At 48.9% G+C, this 23,282-nt stretch overlaps 2 protein-coding genes across 21 annotated transcripts in view; one reads left to right on the top strand and one right to left on the bottom strand.

Moving 5' to 3' along the window:
- LOC130528303 (small integral membrane protein 24-like) lies at positions 1 to 2,707 on the top strand. Of its 20 annotated transcripts, none has more exons than XM_057037488.1 (6): positions 1 to 255; positions 424 to 467; positions 804 to 912; positions 1,769 to 1,889; positions 2,062 to 2,130; positions 2,242 to 2,707. In XM_057037488.1, the coding sequence occupies exons 1-6, from the start codon at positions 54 to 56 to the stop codon at positions 2,309 to 2,311; spliced, it is 615 nt and encodes a 204-aa protein (XP_056893468.1). In that variant the 5' UTR covers positions 1 to 53; the 3' UTR covers positions 2,312 to 2,707. The 20 variants fall into 20 exon arrangements, with proteins under 20 accessions (XP_056893468.1, XP_056893470.1, XP_056893471.1 ...); XM_057037490.1 differs by having other exon boundaries at positions 3 to 255; positions 424 to 474; positions 775 to 840; XM_057037491.1 differs by having other exon boundaries at positions 3 to 204.
- frem1b (Fras1 related extracellular matrix 1b) overlaps positions 2,586 to 23,282 on the bottom strand; it is a 26,710-nt gene continuing 6,013 nt past the window's right edge. The window contains 24 exon segments of the mRNA XM_057037512.1: positions 2,586 to 2,902; positions 2,982 to 3,067; positions 4,459 to 4,477; positions 4,480 to 4,576; positions 4,651 to 4,785; positions 4,920 to 5,158; positions 5,224 to 5,373; positions 5,605 to 5,677; positions 5,745 to 5,874; positions 5,946 to 6,090; positions 6,174 to 6,375; positions 7,128 to 7,548; positions 7,886 to 8,150; positions 8,225 to 8,426; positions 8,857 to 8,998; positions 9,673 to 9,817; positions 18,945 to 19,170; positions 19,252 to 19,448; positions 19,537 to 19,725; positions 20,859 to 21,053; positions 21,125 to 21,377; positions 21,535 to 21,628; positions 22,003 to 22,211; positions 23,157 to 23,282. The exon segment at positions 23,157 to 23,282 is cut by the window's right edge and continues 42 nt beyond it. Coding sequence (XP_056893492.1) covers positions 2,721 to 2,902; positions 2,982 to 3,067; positions 4,459 to 4,477; positions 4,480 to 4,576; positions 4,651 to 4,785; positions 4,920 to 5,158; positions 5,224 to 5,373; positions 5,605 to 5,677; positions 5,745 to 5,874; positions 5,946 to 6,090; positions 6,174 to 6,375; positions 7,128 to 7,548; positions 7,886 to 8,150; positions 8,225 to 8,426; positions 8,857 to 8,998; positions 9,673 to 9,817; positions 18,945 to 19,170; positions 19,252 to 19,448; positions 19,537 to 19,725; positions 20,859 to 21,053; positions 21,125 to 21,377; positions 21,535 to 21,628; positions 22,003 to 22,211; positions 23,157 to 23,282 — 4,122 coding nt within the window. The 3' untranslated portion in view covers positions 2,586 to 2,720.

Consider the following 23,282-nt stretch of genomic DNA (forward strand, 5'->3'; position numbering starts at 1 on the left):
TGCGCTTCCTGGTATGATAACAAACAAAGAGTTAAACATTAACACAGGTGTTTATGATTCACCTGAGAACACCTGCGGACATAATCAGCCGCAGCGACGCCTCACGTCTCCAGTCGTCTGGATCCTCCAGCGAATCCACCATGAAGAACCGGGCCGAGATCTGCTGTTTGCTGCTGATGGTTGCGGCCGTGGCGGCCCAGACAGGTACCGCTCAGACAGGTACCGTGGCGGCTCAGACAGGTACCGCTCAGACAGGTACCGTGGCGGCTCAGACGGGTACCGCTCAGACAGGTACCGCTCAGACAGGTACCGCTCAGACAGGTACCGTAGCGGCTCAGACGGGTACCGCTCAGACGGGTACCGCTCAGACGGGTACCGCTCAGACAGGTACCGCTCAGACGGGTACCGTGGCGGCCCAGACAGGTACCGCTCAGACAGGTACCGTGGCGGCTCAGACGGGTACCGCTCAGACAGGTACCGTAGCGGCTCAGACAGGTACCGTGGCGACTCAGACGGGTACCGCTCAGACGGGTACCGTGGCGGCTCAGACAGGTACCGCTCAGACGGGTACCGTGGCGACTCAGACAGGTACCGTAGCGGCTCAGACAGGTACCGCTCAGACAGGTACCGTAGCGGCTCAGACAGGTACCGTGGCGACTCAGACAGGTACCGCTCAGACAGGTACCGTGGCGACTCAGACAGGTACTGTAGCGGCTCAGACAGGTACCGCTCAGACAGGTACCGTAGCGGCCCAGACGGGTACCGCTCAGACAGGTACCGCTCAGACAGGTACCGTGGCGGCCCAGACGGGTACCGCTCAGACGGGTACCGCTCAGACAGGTACCGTAGCGGCTCAGACAGGTACCGCTCAGACAGGTACCGTAGCGGCCCAGACGGGTACCGCTCAGACAGGTACCGTGGCGGCTCAGACAGGTACCGCTCAGACGGGTACCGTGGCGACTCAGACAGGTACCGCTCAGACGGGTACCGCTCAGACGGGTACCGTGGCGGCTCAGACAGGTACCGCTCAGACGGGTACCGCTCAGACGGGTACCGTAGCGGCCCAGACGGGTACCGTGGCGGCTCAGACAGGTACCGCTCAGACGGGTACCGCTCAGACAGGGACCGGTACCTCAGCCAGCAACAACCAGTTCGAGCGCTGCTTTTTCTGGTCCAAATCCAGTCTGGCACCGCTTTGATGCCTTTCAGAACCGTGTTTAAACTTTGATTGAACCGTCCTGGCTGATAAAGAGCTGCCAACCAGGAAGCTCTTTAATTTCCTGCAACAAGATCTGAAACTGCACATTTAAAGATGCGACTCTTCCTGTTGGGACCTTTGACAGCTTATTATTGGTGATACTGTTGTTGTTACTGTTGCTAATGTTGTTGTTGCTAATGTTACTGTTGTTGTTGCTAATGTTACTGTTGTTGTTGCTAATGTTACTGTTGTTGTTGCTAATGTTACTGTTGTTGCTGTTACACCTTATTATTGGTGATACTGCTGCTGTTGTTGTTAATGTTACTGTTGTTGGTTGGTGTTGCTGCTGCCGTTACCGTTGTTGTTGCTGTTACAGCTTATTATTGGTGATACTGCTGTTGTTGCTAATGTTGCTGTTGTTACAGCCGTTACTGTCACTGTGGCTACCGCTACATGTTAGCTCACTCCAACTTTGAGAATATTGGAAAGATGTTTGTGACTCTTTCAGGTGCAGATGTTGCTGCAGGCTCTGATATTTGACCTCTGACCTCTGTGTGTGTTATGTCCCAGGGGGGTCTCAGGCTGAACGTGCACTACCACAGTGGCTGACCGGCATCATCGCCGTTGCAGGCTTCCTCTTACTCGCCTTTGTCGCCTTACTGGTGAACAGAGCCTGGTGTGGGAAGTCCAGGTGAGTACTGGTGCAGCAGCGGTGTGAGGAAGGGGCTGCTGAGGGGCCTTCGAGCAAGGTACCAAACCCCAAAAAGAGCACCTCCCCGTGGCAGCGTCCTCATCCAGACACCCCCCCTCAATGAGCGCACGTGTTCACGTTTAACACCAATCTTCTTAACGTTTGTCTGCAGCTACAAGGACGTGGAGTCGGACGAGAGGAGGAGTGAAGCAACGTACGACACCAGCCTGAACACACTCAGGTGCACCACACACACCTGTGGAGCGTAGTCCACAGAAAGTAGATCCAGAACTACAAGAATGTGACGACATTATTATCGCGCAATGACCCAAGGGTTTGTTTGTCCCGACAGCAGCAAAGGAATCGACAACGCTTACGCCAACGTTGCCTTCAGCGCCGATGAGAAGGTGACGGCCATGTGACCTCCAGGCCCCTTTGGCTCGCCAGCTTCAGGAGACGAAGCTTTTAACGATTAATGTTGAAAAGGTTTAAAATTTATAACCCGGCAACAGTTAATGAATCGTGTGGTGATAATTGATCCGGGTTTAGCAGAGTAGTGAGGACCAATAACGTGCTGAGATCTTTGATGTGTCAGCTGCTTAATTCTTATCGCAGCTACACACCCATGTAACCAGACAGTCCAAACTCTTGTCTCGCTTCATGATTGAGTCGTTAATGGTTATTAATGCATCAGACTTTTGCGTTGTTTCGTGACCGAAGCTTTAATGGTTATGAAATGTTCCAGAATCTTGACTTTGATCTGACATTTGAGCGAACAAGCTCAGAAACGATGACAATAAAACGGAGGAGACGTGTGATTCGTGTCTGCGGTCACTTCACTGCTGAACACACAAACACATGAGGTTCGGACCCGCAGCTGGTGGAGATCCAGGTCCTGGGGTTTTGAACCAGCACACAGTCAGAGCCACGTGGTGACGGCGCCACACTCAGTCTGGAGAAGGAAAGCTTCTGTCCGTCAGTCCACATCCAGCCATCGGGACCTCCAGAGAGACCTGGGAATCAGACCAGAATGCAACGACCTGATTCTGGATTGTGACTTCTGCTCTGAACCAACCAGGTGTGGCGCCTCACCGATCCAAAATGGCCGCCGCCCTGCAAACCTCCAGAGCCAGCTCATGTCCCGCCTGGATCCGATGCTGGGTAGGCTGCTGTTGGAGCTGATCACAGGATCCATTATTGATCCACTTCTGTTTAGATGTTTCATTTAATCACACCAAAGAGCAGAACCCCTCCCCCATGTATCAGGACTCCTCCCCCACCTGTCAGGACTCCTCCCCCACCTATAAAGACCCCTCTTTGTCAGGACCCCTCCCCCACCTGTCAGGACTCCTCCCCCACCTGTCTTTTTAGACTACTGATTAATCACAAGAAAATTAATGAGTAATGAACGAGTATTTTAGCACTACTTAAAGGCCATTTATAGTGACTAGTTAGTAAGAAACTCATTTGTAACTAATCATTTAATGGTCAGTTAATCAAGTAACTCATTAAATGATACGGAGTAGTTAAGGATGAGTTATTTGAACTGTGTGGAGGAAGTAATGAACAATAAATGATTGTATGGAAAATGTAGAAAACCTGCTGGTTATTTACCAAGAAACGAGTAACTTCTCATTAGTTACTGTTTAGTTCTTGAGAAACTTGTTATCATAATTTGAAAATCATAAACAGTTAATGATTAGTTGATGAGAGACGACTGAGGGAGCTAATGAGTAACAAATGAGTTTTACTGTTAGCGAACCTGCATGACTCAGGATTTTTGCCTTTGAACGCTGTGTTGGCTGAACTGGATAAAAACACCCAAAAAGACTTTTGGCCTTGTTTTGATTGTTTCAGTCCTGTGGAATCATCCACCAATGTTCAGTTTGACCGATGAGGCTCTTTTTGTAGATGCACACGACCTTCCTGCAGCACTTGATGTTTTAATACATTCCTGGAACCAAAGCAGTGATTTTATGTCGATTTAAGTCTCGGCTCAGTGAAGGCCCCACCCTCAGTGAAGGCCCCACCCTCAGTGAAGGCCCCACCTGAGTGAAGGTCCCACCTGAGTGAAGGCCTCACCCTGAGTGAAGGCCCCACCCTCAGTGAAGGTCCCACCCTCAGTGAAGGTCCCACCCTCAGTGAAGGCCCCACCCTCAGTGAAGGCCTCACCCTCAGTGAAGGCCTCACCCTCAGTGAAGGCCTCACCTGAGTGAAGGCCCCACCCTCAGTGAAGGTCCCACCCTCAGTGAAGGTCCCACCCTCAGTGAAGGCCCCACCCTCAGTGAAGGCCTCACCCTCAGTGAAGGCCTCACCCTCAGTGAAGGCCTCACCCTCAGTGAAGGCCCCACCTCAGTGAAGGCCCCACCCTCAGTGAAGGCCCCACCTGAGTGAAGGCCTCACCCTCAGTGAAGGCCCCACCTGAGTGAAGGCCCCACCCTCAGTGAAGGCCCCACCCTCAGTGAAGGTCCCACCTCAGTGAAGGCCCCACCCTCAGTGAAGGCCCCACCCTCAGTGAAGGCCCCACCCCCTCTGTCAGGACCTCTCCTCCTCTCTGAGACCTCCTCACCTCAGCGAGCAGGTCCTCTGGCACTGGCCCAGCTGGCCTCAGATGTGCTGAGCATGAAACAGCGCCCCCTGTGGTGGGTCCAGCGGTGAGGACAGGAGCTGCTGGACCACTTCTCTGTCTAACGAGACACAAACATGCAGTGAAAACCACAAGAAGTCCAGCCAGGCTGCAACACTCAGAGGTTCTTCTAACCTTTTGCTGGTGTATCTCTGGTTTGTGTCCTGGTGCCGGATGGTCCATCCGATGCTCATTGAAGGTAAAGTCCTGCTGGAGGTCTCTGTCAGGAGGAACGGCCCCTATAACAGCCTGGAGCATCTCCAGCCCTCTCTGTCTGGGAACAAACCCGAGATCAGCACACACCAAGAGAGGAACCGGTCGGGGAACATGGGGCTCACAGCTTAGTATCGACATTATCAATATGAATAAAGGCAACATGCAGTCCAGGAGTGTGAAACTCTAACCGTTAGTGTTCCATGTGCAGGACCGGTCCTCCCGGTCCTCCCGGTCCTCCCGGTCCAGTGGCTGTGAGCCTCCCGGTTTCGCAGCTTTCTCTTATGGTAGAACTGGAAAGGCTGGTGATGTTGAGGAGGTGGATGCTGGTTTTCCAACATAAGCTCAGCCTCGATGTTTGTGACGCGGTCTTCGGTCTCCTCAGGAGGCGGAGCCAGTAGATCCTTCAGGTCACCTGTGTCACAGCGTCCTGGCACAGATGGAGTCCATGAGGCTTTTCTGTTTCAAACCATGAGTGGAATTCCTGTTTCTAACCTCCTCGGGGGTCAATGATCTCCACCCTGGCAGATGTCCGCTGTCCCAGGACGGCGTTTCTCGGAGTTTTTAGGACGACATCGAACGTCTCGTGGTTCTCCTCCAGACCATCATCAACCAAGAAGATGCTCCACGTTTTTACATTGACCCCTGGACCAAAAACAGGAAGTCATGAAATTAGTGGTGGTGTGACAGGACTCAAAATGTATTGAATTAGAAGAAAACATCATTTATCACGTTTTAAATTTACGGTCCGAGTCCAACCAGAACCTCGACAGGGCAGCCTGGTCCAGACGGGTTTCATGTTCTCATGGAACCGACGTGAGGAAGAAGCTCCCGTCCAGACCCAGTATTCTCGATCATTTCGTTACTCAGACTCACCCGGGTCGAACTGGACCAGTCCCGCACTGCTGTGGCTGAAGTCCCTGCCCACTTTGGCGGTTCCGTCCTCCACCTGCACAGACGTCAGACTGAGCTTCGGCGGGTCGACACCGGCAGCCTGGGGGAGGAGCTGCTCCTACCTGGATGGCCACAAATGCTGGCTCGGCACTTTTCCCACTGCGTTCAATCTGGACCTGAAGTTCTGCGGCCGACTCACAGGTTCTGTAACAGGTGGCAGAGAGCTGGACCCGAGACCAGGACAGATCCAGTCTGCAGGACAGAGATCAGCAACAGACACGCGCCAACAATCAACGCGTCACAAAAACACCCGACGAACCCACATGTCAGGTGACGCAGAGTTTCCCGCCGGATCGGTGGGGCGGAACCGGAAGCTGTCGTTTGTGACCGCCGCCTCAGGAGGGACGACGTAGACGACGGCGCGATGGTCCACGTCCTGCTGTGTGAAGCGTCCTCTGATGTGGGCTCCTGGGGACGGAAGGAGGACGCTGAAGCGGAACGCCACCTGCCAATGGGCTCAAACAGGAAGCCTCACCTGTCAAAAGCCTCACCTGTCTGCACGTTCTCCAGGTGGCCAAACTGTGGCGGTCTGAGGACGGCGAACTCCACCGCTGCCGCGGGGCTGTCAGGGTCGGACGCCCGCAGGTGTCGGGAGGTGATGAAGACGCCAAAACGACCACCGCCCAGGGCAGCCACCGTGCTGGGGCTCCCCCTGGTGGTGAGAATAGGAGGCTTCCGGTCCAAACGGTTCACCTGAGTCAGAGGGGACGTCCAGAACACCTGAGATCTTTAGATCTTTACTGCAGCAGCATTAAGGTGACGTCACAAAACGTGAAGAAAGACGGCTGCGGACTACAGGACCAGCAGGGGGACACCATGTCCCCCTCTTCCCCTCGTCCCTGCTCCCCCCCTTCCCCTCTCGCCTCCTCGCCTCCTACATTAGGCCACTAGATGTCACCATCACTCTGCTCAGATGAACATGCGCTACTTTATTAACAATCACATGCAGCACAAATCTTTAACAAAGGGCTCTCATATATTATATATAAATATCCCATATTTTCCCCATTTTGATTAGATTTGATGTTCACCTTAGAAAATTGAACCAGTAATTGTCATTTTTTTTAAACAATGTTCTAGCATCTTTAAAAAAAAAAAAAAAAAAAAATAATAAAAAAAAAACAGCAATTAAAAAAACAATTATTTGTGACGTCATCAAATGCAGCTTTTATAAAAAGTAACTACACTTTGATGTCCACTTTGAAGTATATGTTTAAATCCACTTTGAAGTACATGTTTAGGTACACTTTGACCTTTGTTGTTGTGGCCCTGGTTGTCCTAATATATAAGTTAAACCTGCACACTTAAAGAGGGCAAACGTGGACCTCTGTGTGAGCTGGGGAACTTTCAGCCGAGTTTCCTTCTGCTTCCCGTTTTTCATCCTGGTCAGTTGGCACCTGAACGTCTCCTGCTGGCTCCGCCCACCAGCAAACCTCAGGTCTCACCTGGATGTTGAAGATGGCGGCCTTCTCCCTCAGCTGTCCAAACTCCAGGAATCCTCTGTTGCTCCCGTCACTCGGCAGGAAGTAGAAGCTGTCCACGTCCTCTGAGCCGTCCTGGTCGTGCTGATAAGAGACGTTCATCTCGTCCACGTCTCTCTGGGTGAAAGTCTCTGGCGAGGACATCGGGACCCCCCTCAACAGAAGCTTCCCGTGACGCGGGAGCTGCGTGATGACGAAGGTCAGGTTGGCGGCGGCGGTATCGGGGTCAGTCAGCTGCAGGTGGTCAGCGGTGATGGTCTCCGTGGACCCGTCTGGTAGGCGGAGCCAAGTGTTGCGTTGGAGGGTGGGAAAGACACGGTCACGGTGTTCGACAGTGAAGAGGACGGCGCCGACACGGGACGTCTCGCCATTGGTCACCACAAAACTGACAAGAGTCAGAGGGATAAAGACACGTTCAATGAAAGAGTGTGTGTGTGTGCGTGTGTGCATGGATGTGTGTGTTGTCCTCTTTCCTGCCAACACAATCTGCCTTCCAGCCCTGCAGCTGACAAAGTGCTCTGGGCGCACACACACACACACACACACACACACACACACACACACACACCTTAGTGTAACATCTGGCTCTGATGTCGGCCATATTTGCCCGTCTGTGTCCGGTACTCAAAATGGCCATTCATCATACACACACACACACGTAACAGAAGTCCGTAATAGTCAAATAAAGTGTTATAATGTGTGTATTTGCATGTGTGTAACACCTGAAGGAGTCCCTGTTGCCATGGTAACTGTTGTCATGGGTGTAACAGACTCGCTGTGCGGCCACATGCAGCTGTGTGAAGGAGCGCAGGGGGACGCCGGGATGCTGCACGGCGTGGATGAGGCCGTGTTGAGGAGGCGCCGTCACCATGTAGAGCAGCTCCTCCGGACGACTCGCCGCGTCCGCCGCCATCAGGACGTCGGTATTCAGGATGACCTGCTGACCTTCCACCAGATGCACTGCCCTGCTCAGCAGCACCAAGTCACCTGTGGCTCACGTGATGAAGTAACCATGAGAACAAAAGTACAGGCGTCAGGCGGTCTCTCATGTGACCTCTGACCTTTCGGTGGCCTGTTGATGGAGATGAAGAAGCTCTGAGCAGGTGTTTCATTGTCCAGGTCGCTGAGGCTGAAGCTGAAGCTGTCGTGACCTTTGAACCCACGGGCAGCGGGAGCGGCGTGCTGGTACCACAGACGGTTCAGGTCTACGTCGTCCTGGGTGAAGTTCTGAGCCGAGGAGAGCTCCATCCAACCCGTCTGTGTCTGAGGAACGTGTGTCAATCAATAACAGAACCACAGCACAGGTGAGCCACTGAAATCAGGCCAACAAATCCCACAGGTGTATCACCAGCAAACTGGTCCAAGAACACGAGGACCAGTTGGATCAAAGTTGAGAACGTTTAAACACACAAGAATGGGAGGAGGACACAGGTGGAGGGGACACAGGTGACTAGGTCAGGTGAGGCCTTTTATCACAATCATTGCATCAGATGTTCCACATGGATGCAGAGGTGATTCAGAACGTTTGGAGATGGACAGTTATTTAGAGTCTATGATGGGACATCTGTGGTGTCACCTGTCCAGGTGAGCCTTAGCTGCTGTGTCGTGGTGGAACCAGGAGGATCAGGTTTCTCCTGGAGGGGGGACCCCGAGGTCTGCCTTCAGGTCTTGACCTTCAGGTCTTTGCTCTCACCTTCAGCAGCAGGTTCCCAAAGCCTGGTTCTGTGTTCAGGATGTAGAAGACCAGATTAGGGGGGGTGTCCAGGTCCTCGGCCTGCAAGACGGCACTGGAGATGACCCGGCGCTGACCAGGTTCCACCTCCAGCCTGGCGTTTCTGCAGATCAGAGGTCAGATCAGGGTTTAGGTGGGGTCAAAGGTGACGATGACGGTGGGTGATGAAGGTGCGTGAGCGGGGTCACGTCAAATCTAAACCACAATCACACGTCACATGTTTGATTTTTGGCCACGTTGGTCCTGAATGTTGTTCCAGGAGCACAGAGAGGGTGTGTGGGGTTCTGATGGGATGGAGGCGTCGCCCCGACAACAGCAGCAACCATCTGGCTGCTTCCTCACTCGGAAATAAAACCCACGCAGGAGCAAAGACGCCACGTCGGTCCTGCTGGAAAGTGAAAACAAGGAAGGCGACATCTGCCAGATCTTCGTGTTCCTTCTGCCTGGACGGCCCGACAGAACCAGCTCGTCCCGCATCAAAGCCCCCCCACACGGTGACGGGGGGCCGAGGGCAGTCAGGGGTGAAAATTCACTCATTCAATATGAAAAGATGTGTGTGTACGTGTGTGACTGGGTGTGTGTGTGTAACATTGGGTGCATTAGTGTGTGTGTGTACATGGGTGGCTGTGTGTGTGTACGTGTATTCATGCACCCACAAAAGGACATTTTGCCTGGTTTCACATTAAAGGTGTGAAAGATGAAAACACAAAGGTAAGTCAGTGTGGGTGTGTCTGTGAGTGTGTGTGTGTTTGTGTGTACGTGAGTGTGTGTGTGTACCTGAGCAGTCGTGGTTCCTCATCGTTGACCGGCAGGACGGTGACCTGGGCTCTGGCTTGGACTGTGTGGACGCCATCTGTCAGTTGCAGAGTCACGGCGTCCTTCAAGGTTTCCGTGCCATCATGTGTGTATATGATCCTCATATCTGTGGGGGGTGCAGGGGTTTCACATCAGGTGTGTTTCGTCAGACTGTACACCTATTATGACTGTTCCTGTAAACAGTTCCTACAACAGGTGTCCAGGAACGTGTCACCGTCCTGTGTCTGAGTAACAGCTAAAAGCGAGCAGGTAACAACGACCAGTGAAAATCGAACAGGTAAGAGCGAACAGTGAATAGCAAACCGTGAACAGTGAAAAGGTAATAGGTAACAGTGAACAGCGGACAAGTAACAGCGAACAAGTAACAGCGAACAAGTAACAGCTAACAGCGGACGAGTAACAGCAAACAGCGGACGAGTAACAGCAAACAGCGGACGAGTAACAGCAAACAGCGGACGAGTAACAGCAAACAGCGGACGAGTAACAGCAAACAGCGGACGAGTAACAGCAAACAGCGGACGAGTAACAGCAAACACGGACGAGTAACAGCAAACAGCGGACGAACAGCAGACAGCGGACGAGTAACAGCAAACAAACAGCGGACGAGTAACAGCAAACAGCGGACGAGTAACAGCAAACAGCGGACGAGTAACAGCAAACAGCGGACGAGTAACAGCAAACAGCGGACGAGTAACAGCAAACAGCGGACGAGTAACAGCAAACAGCGGACGAGTAACAGCAAACAGCGGACGAGTAACAGCAAACAGCGGACGAGTAACAGCAAACAGCGGACGAGTAACAGCAAACAGCGGACGAGTAACAGCAAACAGCGGACGAGTAACAGCAAACAGCGGACGAGTAACAGCAAACAGCGGACGAGTAACAGCAAACAGCGGATGAGTAACAGCGAACGGGTAACAGCGAACGAGTAACAGCGAACAAGTAACGGCGAACAACTGACAGCGTACAAGTAACAGCAAACAACTAACAGCGTACGAGTAACAGCGAACAAGTAGCAGTGAACAGCGTATAAGTAACACTGTACAGGTAACAGTAATCAGCGGAAAGGTAAAATCGTACAAGTACCAGCGAACAGCGTACAAGTAACAGTGAACAACTAACAGCGTACAAGTAACAGCGAACAAGTAGCAGTGAACAGCATATAAGTAACAGTGTACAGATAACAGCAAACAGCGTACGAGTAACAGCGAACAAGTAGCAGTGAACAAGTAACAGTGAACAGTGAACAAGTAACAGTGAACAGCGTACAAGTAACAGCGAACAAGTACAGCGAACAGTGAACAAGTAACAGTGAACAACTAACAGCGTACAAGTAACAGCAAACAGCGTACGAGTAACAGCGAACAAGTAGCAGTGAACAAGTAACAGTGAACAGCGTACAAGTAACAGTGAACAGTGTACAAGTAACAGCGAACAGCGTACGAGTAACAGCGTACGAGTAACAGCGAACAAGTAACAGCGTACGAGTAACAGCGAACAGCGTACGAGTAACAGCGTACGAGTAACAGCGTACGAGTAACAGCGTACGAGTAACAGCGAACAAGTAACAGCAAACAGCGTACGAGTAACAGCGAACAAGTAGCAGTGAACAAGTAACAGTGAACAGTGAACAAGTAACAGTGAACAGCGTACAAGTAACAGCGAACAAGTAACAGCGAACAGTGAACAAGTAACAGTGAACAACTAACAGTGTACAAGTAACAGCAAACAGCGTACAAGTAACAGCAAACAGCGTACGAGTAACAGCGAACAAGTAACAGTGAACAAGTAACAGTGAACAGCGTACGAGTAACAGTGAACAGCGTACAAGTAACAGTGAACAGCGTACAAGTAACAGCGAACAGCGTACAAGTAACAGCGAACAGCGTACGAGTAACAGCGTACGAGTAACAGCGAACAGCGTACGAGTAACAGCGAACAGCGTACGAGTAACAGCGTACGAGTAACAGCGTACGAGTAACAGCAAACAGCGTACGAGTAACAGCGAACAAGTAACAGCAAACAGCGTACGAGTAACAGCGAACAAGTAACAGCAAACAGCGTACAAGTAGCAGTGAACAGCGAACAGCGTACAAGTAACAGTGAACAGCGAACAGTGAACAAGTAACAGCGGACGAGTAACAGCAAACAGCGGACGAGTAACAGCAAACAGCGAACGAGTAACAGCGAACGAGTAACAGCGAACGAGTAACAGCGAACGGGTAACAGCGAACGAGTAACGGCGAACAACTGACAGCGTACAAGTAACAGCGAACAACTAACAGCGTACGAGTAACAGCGAACAAGTAGCAGTGAACAGCGTATAAGTAACACTGTACAGGTAACAGTAATCAGCGGAAAGGTAAAATCGTACAAGTAACAGCGAACAGCGTACAAGTAACAGTGAACAACTAACAGCGGACGAGTAACAGCTAACAGCGGACGAGTAACAGCAAACAGCGGACGAGTAACAGCAAACAGCGGACGAGTAACAGCAAACAGCGCGACGAGTAACAGCAAACAGCGGACGAGTAACAGCAAACAGCGGACGAGTAACAGCAAACAGCGGACGAGTAACAGCAAACAGCGTATGAGTAACAGCGAACGGGTAACAGCGAACGAGTAACAGCGAACAAGTAACGGCGAACAACTGACAGCGTACAAGTAACAGCGAACAACTAACAGCGTACGAGTAACAGCGAACAAGTAGCAGTGAACAGCGTATAAGTAACCTGTACAGGTAACAGTAATCAGCGAAAAGGTAAAAGCGTACAAGTAACAGCGAACAGCGTACAAGTAACAGTGAACAACTAACAGCGTACGAGTAACAGCGAACAAGTAGCAGTGAACAGCATATAAGTAACAGTGTACAGATAACAGCAAACAGCGTACGAGTAACAGCGAACAAGTAGCAGTGAACAAGTAACAGTGAACAGTGAACAAGTAACAGTGAACAGCGTACAAGTAACAGCGAACAAGTAACAGCGAACAGTGTACAAGTAACAGTGAACAGGTAAAAGCGAACAGCGTACAACTAACAGCGAACAAGTAGCAGTGAACAGTGAACAAGTAACAGCGAATAGTGAACAGCGTAGGAGTAACAGACAAGTAACAGCGAACAAATAACAGCGAACAAATAACAGCGAACAGCGAACAACTAACAGTAAACAAGTAACAGTGTACAAGTAATAGCGAACAGGTAAAAGCGAACAGCGTATAAGTAACAGCGAACGGCTAACAGTGTACGAGTAACAGGTAACAGTGAAAAGCATACAAGTAACAGCGAACAAGTAACAGTGAACAGCAAACAGCGTACGAGTAACAGTGAACAAGTAACAGCGAATAGGCAAAAGCAAACAGCGTAAAACTAACAATGAACAGTGAACAAGTAACAGTGAACTACGTACGAGTAACAGCGAACAACTAACAGCGAACAACTACCAGCGAACAGGTAACAGCGAACAGCGTATAAGTAACAGTGAACTAGTAACAGCAAACAGTTAACAGCAAGCAGTGTAGGAGTAACAGCGCACAGGTAACAGTGAACAGCAAACAAGTAACAGTGAACAGTGGAAAAAGTAACAGCTTACAACTAACAGCGTACAAATAACAGCGAACAGCGTACAAGTAGCAATGAACAACTAACAGTGTACAAGTAACAGCGTACAACTAACAGCGTACAAGTAACAGCGAACAGCGTACAAGTAACATTAAACAAGTAACAGTGTACAAGTAATAGCGAACAGGTGAAAGCCAACAGCGTACGAGTAACAGCGAACAGCGTACGAGTAACAGCGAACAAGTAACACTGAACAACTAACAGCGTACGAGTAACAGCGAACAACTAACAGCGTACAAGTAACAGCGAACAGCGTACGAGTAACAGCGTACAAGTAACATTAAACAAGTAACAGTGAACAAGTAATAGCGAACAGGTAAAAGCCAACAGCGTATAAGGAACAGCGAACAGCGAACAACTAACAGCGTACAACTAACAGCAACAGCGTACGAGTAACAGCGAACAAGTTGCAGTGAACAGCGTACAAGTAGCAGTGAACAGTGAACAAGTAACAGCGAACAGCAAACAGCGTACGAGTAACAGCGAACAAGTAGCAGTGAACAGCGAACAAGTAGCAGTGAACAGTGAACAAGTAACAGCGAATAGTGAACAGTGTACAAGTAACAGTGAACAGCGTACGAGTAACAGACAAGTAACAGCGAACAAATAACAGCGAACAAATAACAGCGAACAAACAACTAACAGCGAACAACTAACAGTAAACAAGTAACAGTGTACAAGTAATAGCGAACAGGTAAAAGCGAACAGCGTATAAGTAACAGCGAACGGCTAACAGTGTACGAGTAACAGGTAACAGTGAAAAGCATACAAGTAACAGCGAACAGTGGAAAAAGTAACAGCGTACAAGTAACAATGAACAACTAACAGCGTACAAGTAACAGCGAACAGCATACAAAGAACATCAAACAAGTAACAGCGTACAAGTAACAGCGAACAGCGTACAAAGAACATCAAACAAGTAACAGTGTACAAGTAATAGCGAACAGGTGAAAGCCAACAGCGTAGAAGTAACAGCAAACAGCGTACGAGTAACAGCGTACAAGTAACAGCAAACAGCGTACGAGTAACAGTGAACAAGTAGCAGTGAACAGCGTACAAGTAACAGCGAACAGCGTACAAGTAGGAGCGAACAGCGTACAAGTAGCAGTGAACAAGTAACAGCGTACAACTAACAGCGTACAAGTAATAGCGAACAGCGTACAAGTAGCAGTGAACAAGTAACAGCGAATAGTGAACAGTGTACAAGTAAAAGCGTACAACTAACAGCGTATAAGTAGCAGCGAACAACAGCAAAAAAGTAACAGCAAACAGCGAACAACTAACAGCGTACAAGTAGCAGCGAACAGCGTGCGAGTAACAGCGAACAAATAACAGCGAACAACTACCAGCGAACAAGTAACAGTAAACAAGTAACAGTGTACAAGTAATAGCGAACAGGTAAAAGCGAACAGCGTATAAGTAACAGCGAACGGCTAACAGCGTACGAGTAACAGCGTACGAGTAACAGCGAACAAGTAACAGCGAACAAGTAACAGCGAATAGGTAAATGCAAACAGCGTCAAAGTAACAATGAACAAGTAACAGCGAACAGCGTACAAGTAGCAGCGAACAAGTAGCAGCGAACAGCGTAGGAGTAACAGCGAACAGTGGAAAAAGTAACAGCGTACAAGTAACAGCGTACAAGTAACATTAAACAAGTAACAGTGTACAAGTAATAGCGAACAGGTAAAAGCCAACAGCGTACAAGTAACAGCAAACAGCGTACGAGTAACAGCGAACAGCGTACAAGTAACATTAAACAAGTAACAGCGTATAAGTAACAGCGAACAGCTAACAGCGAACAACTAACAGCGTACAACTAACAGCGTACGAGTAACAGCGAACAAGTAGCAGTGAACAGCGTACAAGTAGCAGTGAACAGTGAACAAGTAACAGCGAACACCAAACAGCGTACGAGTAACAGCGAACAAGTAACAGTGAACAACTAACAGCGTACAAGTAACAGCAAACAGCGTACGAGTAACAGCGAACAAGTAGCAGTGAACAGTGAACAAGTAACAGTGAACAGGTAAAAGCGAACAGCGTACAACTAACAGCGTACAACTAACAGCGTACAAGTAGCAGCAAACAGCGTACGAGTAACAGCAGACAAGTAACAGCGAACAAATAACAGCGAACAACTACCAGCAAACAGCGAACAACTACCAGCGAACAACTAACAGTAAACAAGTAACAGTGTACAAGTAATAGCGGACAGGTAAAAGCGAACAGCGTATAAGTAACAGCGAACGGCTAACAGTGTACGAGTAACAGCAAACAGGTAACAGTGAAAAGCATACAAGTAACAGCGAACAGCAAACAGCGTACGAGTAACAGCGAACAGCGTACAAGTAACAGTGTACAATTAACAGCGAACAAGTAGCAGCGAATAGTCAGTGTACAAGTAACAGCGAACAAGTAGCAGCGAACAGCGTATAAGTAACAGTGAACTAGTAACAGCAAACAGTTAACAGCAAGCAGTGTAGGAGTAACAGCGAACAGGTAACAGTGAACAGTGTACAAGTAACAGTGAACAGGTAAAAGCGTACAACAGCGTATAAGTAGCAGCGAACAGCAAAAAAGTAACAGCAAACTACTAACAGCGAACAACAGCAAACAAGTAACAGCGAACAACTAACAGCGTACAACTAACAGCAAACAGCGTACAACTAACAGCAAACAGCGTACAACTAACAGCAAACAGCGTACAACTAACAGCAAACAGCGTACAACTAACAGCAAACAGCGTACAACTAACAGCAAACAGCGAACAACTACCAGTGAACAGGTAACAGCGAACAACTAACAGTGTACAAGTAACAGTGAACAGTGAACAAGTAACAGCGAACAGCAAACAGCGAACAAGTAACGGCGAATAGGCAACAATGAAAAGCATACAACTAACAGCGTACAAGTAGCAGCGAACAGCGAACAAGTAGCAGCCAACAGCGAACAAGTAACAGTGTACAAGTAGCAGCGAACAGAGAACAACTAACAGTGAACACGTAACAGTGAACAGCAAACAGGTAACGGCGAACAGGTAACAGTGAAAAGCATACAAGTAACAGCGAACAGCGAACAAGTAACAGTGTACAAGTAACAGCAAACAGGTAACAGTGAAAAGCATACAAGTAACAGCGAACAAGTAACAGTGAACAACTAACAGCGAACAAGTAGCAGCGAACAGCGTACAACTAACAGCGTACAAGTAACAGTGAACTAGTAACAGCAAGCAGCGTAGGAGTAACAGCGAACAACAGTGAAAAGCGTACAAGTAACAGCAAACAAGTAACAGCGAACTACTAACAGCAAACACCGTACAACTAACAGTGAACAGTGTACAAGTAATAGCGAACAGGTAAAACCGAACAGCGTACAAGTAACAGCAAACAAGTAACAGCAAACACCGTACAACTAACAGCGAACAAGTAACGGCGAATAGGCAACAATGAAAAGCATACAACTAACAGCGTACAAGTAACAGTGTACAAGTAGCAGCGAACAAGTAACAGTGAACAGCGAACAAGTAACATCATACAACTAGCAGCGAACAGCGAACAAGTAGCAGCCAACAGCGAACAAGTAACAGTGTACAACAGCAAACAGCAGCGTACAAGTAACAGTGTACAAGTAGCAGCGAACAGCGTACAGGTAACAGTGTACAAGTAGCAGCGAACAGCGTACAAGTAACAGCGAACAGGTAACAGTGAACAGCATACAAGTAACAGCGAACAGTGAAAAAGTAACAGCGTACAACTAACAGCGAATAGGCAACAGTGAAAAGCATACAACTAACAGCGTCCAACTAACAGCGAACAGGTAACAGCATACAACTAGCAGCGAACAAGTAGTAGCCAACAGCGAACAAGTAACAGTGAACAGCGAACAAGTAACAGTGTTCAGCGTACAAGTAACAGCGAACACGTAACAGTGACCAGTGAACAGCAAACAGGTAACAGTGAAAAGCATAGAAGTAACAGCGAACAGGTAAAAGCTAACAACAGCAAACACCGTACAAATAACAGCGAACAACAAACAGGTAACGGCGAATAGGCAACAGTGAAAAGCATACAACTAACAGCGTCCAAGTAACAGCGTACAACTAACAGCAAGCAGCGTACAACTAACAGCAAGCAGCGTACAACTAACAGCAAGCAGCGTACAACTAACAGCGACCAGCAAACAGGTAACGGCGAATAGGCAACAGTGAAAAGCATACAACTAACAGCGAACAGGTAACAGCATACAACTAACAGCGAACAGGTAACAGCATACAACTAGCAGCGAACAAGTAGTAGCCAACAGCGAACAAGTAACAGTGAACAGCGAACAAGTAACAGTGTACAGCGTACAAGTAACAGTGTACAGCGTACAAGTAACAGCATACAACTAACAGCGAACAGGTAACAGCGACCAGCAAACAGGTAACAGTGAAAAGCATACAAGTAACAGCGAACAAGTAGCAGCCAGCAGCGAACAAGTAGCAGCGAACAGCGAAGAAGTAGCAGCAAACAGCAAACAGGTATCAGGTAACAACATCGAACAGCAAACAGGTAACAGCGAGCAGGATACAGTGAAAAGGTAACGGCAAACAGGTAAAAGCGAACAGTGAACAGCAACAAGTCACAAACAGGTAAAAGCAAATAGTGAACAGCAAAAAAGCAACAGCAAACACTGAAAAAGTAACAGCGTACAGGTAACAGCAAAAAGGTAAAAGCGAACAGCCAACAGGTATAAGGTAACAGCCAACGGCGAGCAGGAAACAACGAACAGGTAACAGCGACCAGCGAACAGGTATCAGGTAACAAGTAACATCGAACAGTTAAAAGCTAACAGTGAACAGCGAAAAGGTAAAAGCGATGTTACGTGCGAATTAAGGAGGCCAGGACCCAGATGCAGAATGAAAAGCAAAAGGTCCTTTTTTGCCAGCAACAATGCAAGGGGAGACAGTCCTCACAATGAATGATTGATTGAAGTAACAACAAAAACTCTAGGAAAGTAGCGACAGAAACAATGAACTAAAATCACCAAGAAATGGGAGAAAACCGTCGGGAAAAAGAAAAAACGAAAAACAGTGACAAGGCACTCGACAAACTTACAACTCTGGAGATTAGCGAGGGATAGCGCGAGGCGAAGGGCTGGAGATCTCTGAGGACTGGAGCTAGGTGCTGCAGCAAGTGCAACAATCTGGCACCAGAGACAAAGAGGGCAGAGCTTAAGTAGGAGGCTGATTTAGGCAGAACGAGCTGCAGGTGTGCCAGAGGCTCAGCCCTCTCAGAGATCGGCCCGCCCCTAAATGCTGCTCCTGCAGGTAGAGGAGGAGGTGAGAAGTCTGAGTGACAACCAACCAGGTACCAGTGAACAGGTAACACCGAACAGGTAACAGCGAACAGGTAAGAGCGAACAGGTAACAGCGAACAGCAAACAGGTAACAGCGAACAGGTAACAGCGAACAGGTAAGAGCGAACAGTATCAGGTAACAGGTAAAAGTGAACAGTAACAGTGAACTCTCCTCTCCTCTCTCTCCTCTCCTCTCCTCTCCTCTCCTCCTCTCCTCTCCTCTCCTCTCCTCTCCTCTCCTCTCCTCTCCTCTCCTCTCCTCTCCTCTCCTCACCTTGTTGGAGCTCCTGCAGAGTGAAGGAGGTGATGTGGGGGCTCCTCAGTCGAAGCTCCGCCCCTTTCTCTCTGTCGTGCTTCATCTCTGTTTCACCAGTTTTGTTCACCAGGCTTCCGTGAGCTGGTGGTTCCAGCACGGTGAAGGTCAGGACATCTGGGGGAGCATCAAGGTCCCAGGCATTTAGAAGCGCCAGCGTCAGGTCCCTGACCCCGCCCTCTTTCACCTGCAGGGGCCACGTCACACTTTCACGACTGCGTCAACATCAGAAAGCACCGTTGTTGAGAGGAAAACACGGTAAACATACGTTAAAGTCTTGGAAAAGCAGTGATGGCATCTCATCGTTGGTGGGATTGATGATGATGTAGAAGGTAACGGGGGGGGAGCGATGTCGCCCATCACTCACGCTCAAGGTCAGCTGGTCCACCGTTGGCTCCACCCCTTTACACTCCGATTGGGTGTAGTTGATTAAACAAGAGGTGAGGTGGACAAGACTGAAGGATTCTGGGAAGAAAAAAAGGTCAGGTGTTTTCTTACCTGACACCCCCCCAAGAAACCCTAAACACACACACACACACACACACACACACACCCAGACGGACTCCAGCGTTGCTCTTCTCTGAGCCAGCTGATGGCTGCATGTTTTCCAGGAATCCATGCAGAGGCGGAGTCTCCAGGTGGAATGTCAGGTGGTCAGGGGCGCTGTCACGGTCTGTGGCCCCCAACACCCCCCCACAGAGACTGACAGAGGAGCCCTCATCCACCACCAACACAGACTCCCCTGCAGATATGATGACAGGAAGGTGAGAGTGCTGCAGAGAATCCTGCTGCGTGTGTGTGTGTGTGTGTGTGTGTGTGTGTGTGTGTGTGTGTGTGTGAATGTGAATGATGGACAGCTCTGGATGATGCTGATAAACAAACATCCTTCCATAATCAGAGAACCTGATTTTCTCTTGTTGGAGTTTGCTTATGCTAATGCTTTTACTGGCATTATACATGGCTAATTAATTAGAAGAAACAATGTGGACACACACACACACACACCATAATCCTGCCCAAGCGTGTGTTTATATAGGTTTAGGAGACAATAGGCAGATTTAACTTTACACATGTGGTAGCTAAACCTCATTAGCTCGGCCTGAGCATTGTGATGCTAAATGTGATGCTCAATGTGATTCGACCAGTTGTTCTATGTGGAACGTGAAGCCAAAATGTACAAAATGAATTAAATTCTTCTTCATAGTTTTGATTTCCGACCAAAGTTTAGAATCATTTGATCGTTTCAGAGCGTGGGGGCAGCAGCAGAGAGCGCTCCTTCCCTCCCACAAGGGTGAGACTGGCTGTTCTAGAACGAGGTTAGCTTAGCCACCTTCACCCGTGTGCTGAAACCACAGAGTGAGGAGAGGAACCGAACATCTGAGGAGAGGAACCGAACATCTGAGGAGAGGAACCGAACATCTGAGGAGAGGAACCGTTCATAACCTTGAAAGAGCAACAAATTTCTTCAGCTCGGAATCATCAAGTCAAAAACTGGATCCTGCCAGTGTTCTGTGGTCTCACTGATAACTGCAGGAGCTCCGCAAATCCTGCTTTTTGGCTCTGATTCCACCAGTGAGAAGCCCTTCCTGTGTGTGTGTGTGTGTGTGTGTGTGTGTGTGTGTGTGTGTGTGTGTGTGTGTTGGACTCAGAATCTTCAACTGTCCCTCACTTTTCTACACAACAAGTTATTTTTGCTACAGATTTGCTGAAGGTGACGATGCAAGAGCAGCCATGACCTCGTGACCTTGTGACCTCGTGACCCCGGGGGTAACAGATTCTCCTCATACGAATATTTAATTCACTGCTGTGATGATTTAGATTAAAATGATTCAGGATCAAACAGAAGACAAAATACACAAATGCAAATGAAATTACCCAGAACGACGGAGGGAATTTGGTTGTTTACAGGAAGTATCGTGATGTTGAGGTCATACACAGGAAGTGTTCCATGCAAAGGTACGGGTGGTGGTGGAGCGTCTCCATGGCAACAGCTGTCTGTTTCTCCTGTCTCACCATCAGAGATGATTACTGTGACGGTGTCACAGATGGACTCAGGTCCAATCTCTCCTCCTGAGACAAAACCGTTGGGTGGATCAGGATTCGGTTCTGGTTGTTCATCTGTGATGCTTCTGCCCGCTCACCTGTGTGGACGTAGAAGACCAGACCCTGCATCAGGTCCTGCTGGGAGAACCTGTCCACCACCTGTCCGCCCCTCTGCAGCTGCCCTTCACCTGGACTTCGGGCCAGCATGTAGGTCAGTCTGGAGTCGTCACTGTCCCTGTCGGTAGCTGACAGGTACTCCACCGTCACCTGGACTCGACCCCCCTCCTCAACACTCAGCTCTCCACGCAGACTTCCCCCTAGCTGAGGGGGTTCGTCGTTCATTGGTAGAACCTGCAGAGGTGAGAAGAGATACATTTTTAAAATTTTGATAATGAAATTATTTATTAGCAGGAATTTCTACTGTGCCCACCCTTAGACCCAACTGAAACCACCCTTAGACCCAGCTGAAACCACCCTTAGACCCAGCTGAAACCACCCTTAGACCCACCTGGATGAGCAGGACCACAGCTGCAGAGTTAACGCCGTCCGTGACCTTCAGATCCACCTCGTCCTCGGTAGTCTCGGAGTCATCGTGGATGTACCTGCAACAAAACAACCATCCTCCGTGTCGACCAATCACAGATGCAGTTTGAGAGGTGCTACCACAGCACTGATAGAAGACCAAAAAGAAATCTGTTGTCATGGTTACGATACACAGCAGAGCAGGTAACTACTGTTGGCCATTAGCTAAAATGTGACAGGACAGGAAGTTACACCAAAATCCATTCAGAAATATGGAACCTAAAAAGATCTTTGATTTCAGGAAAGCGACACTTTAGCAGTGATTGGTGCTCTGCAGGAGTTCAGCTTGATGTTTAGACTGTGTCCTTCACACTTGATTCAAGTGCTTTGACTTCATTTTTGTCTTGTGAAGGAGACACGGCGGCCATCTTTGAAGCCCCACACCTTGGCTGACCTGAGACGGAGTCCTCGGAGGTCCTGCAGGCTGAATCGAGCTCCCTGATGAAGTATTTGGCCTTGTAGCTCCAGCCGTCCATGGTGAGGAATACTCTGAAGCTCCACCACCAGGACCTCCTCCCGGGTGTCCCGGTCCCTGACCAGGAGATGCTCCTCAGTCACAAACGCCTCTCCTCCCTCCTCCACCCGCAACAAGTTGGTGAAAGCCTGACAGAGGATGACAGAAATAGTTTGGTTGCCCAACCACGGTAAAGAGGAAGAGATTCATGTCTTCATCGTGCCTCCACAGATGTTAGGGCTCCTGAAGTGGTGTAGTCCAACCAAATATTCATCAGTGTATAGAACAGGCATGGGCAAACTAAGGCCCGGGGGCCACACGCGGCCCGTTAAACGTTTTAATCCGGCCCGCCAAACTTGAAAAATTAAATGAATAAACCTTGTTAATGTTATATTTTCACTGCAATTCTGGTGTTTTCCCACTAGAAAAAAGGGTCAGGAGGAGAGTGATGGTGATATCCTGAAGGATAACAGAACTTTCAGTGCTTTAAAATAGAAATGGTTATTAATTTTTTTTAAAAAGGCACATTTTATTAATTTGATTTTAAGTGTTTTAAGACTCATTCCAAAGTCAGATATTTTGTTGTAATGCTTCTCTTCATTTTCATTTAAAATTAAAGCACATGTTTTCTCCATATCCCAAGATGTGTATTTTTTCTCCAATGAGGTGAGGTTACCAAAGCACTCCATCCATCCATCCATCTGGTCCGGCCCCTTTGTCAAATGTTAGAACCCATTGTGGCCCACGAATCAAAATGTTTGCCCACCCCTGGTATAGAACCATGGATGGAGTTCAGAGTTCCATCCAAAAGAATTACAGGGATTCATTTAAAAATGTTATTTTAACCCTGGATGAACTACAACAAATACTAAAGACATGAAGCCCAGGTCCTGAAGCCAGAGACACTGAGCTCAGCGACTGTCCACACATGCAGGACTTTATCTCATGATGCCACCAACACCAGGAATTGTTGCTAGTGGACCTCTGGAGGTTGTGGAACTACATAGCCCTCCTGCCCCTCAGCTTCCCCTGTACAAACATGGAGGACTTCATCTCTGCTAGACCCTCTACACACACAGATGACATCATCAGACCTCTGGTGCCTCATCGTCCACGGGGGTGACGCTGATGTTGAAGGTGACGCCCGAGACGGTGCCTCCATGCTGGTCGCTGACGGAGAAGACGAACTGGACCAGCAGTTCTTCTGGCCCAATGTCCTC

This window comes from Takifugu flavidus, chromosome 7 (assembly GCF_003711565.1).
Source record: "Takifugu flavidus isolate HTHZ2018 chromosome 7, ASM371156v2, whole genome shotgun sequence".
Taxonomy (NCBI): domain Eukaryota; kingdom Metazoa; phylum Chordata; class Actinopteri; order Tetraodontiformes; family Tetraodontidae; genus Takifugu; species Takifugu flavidus.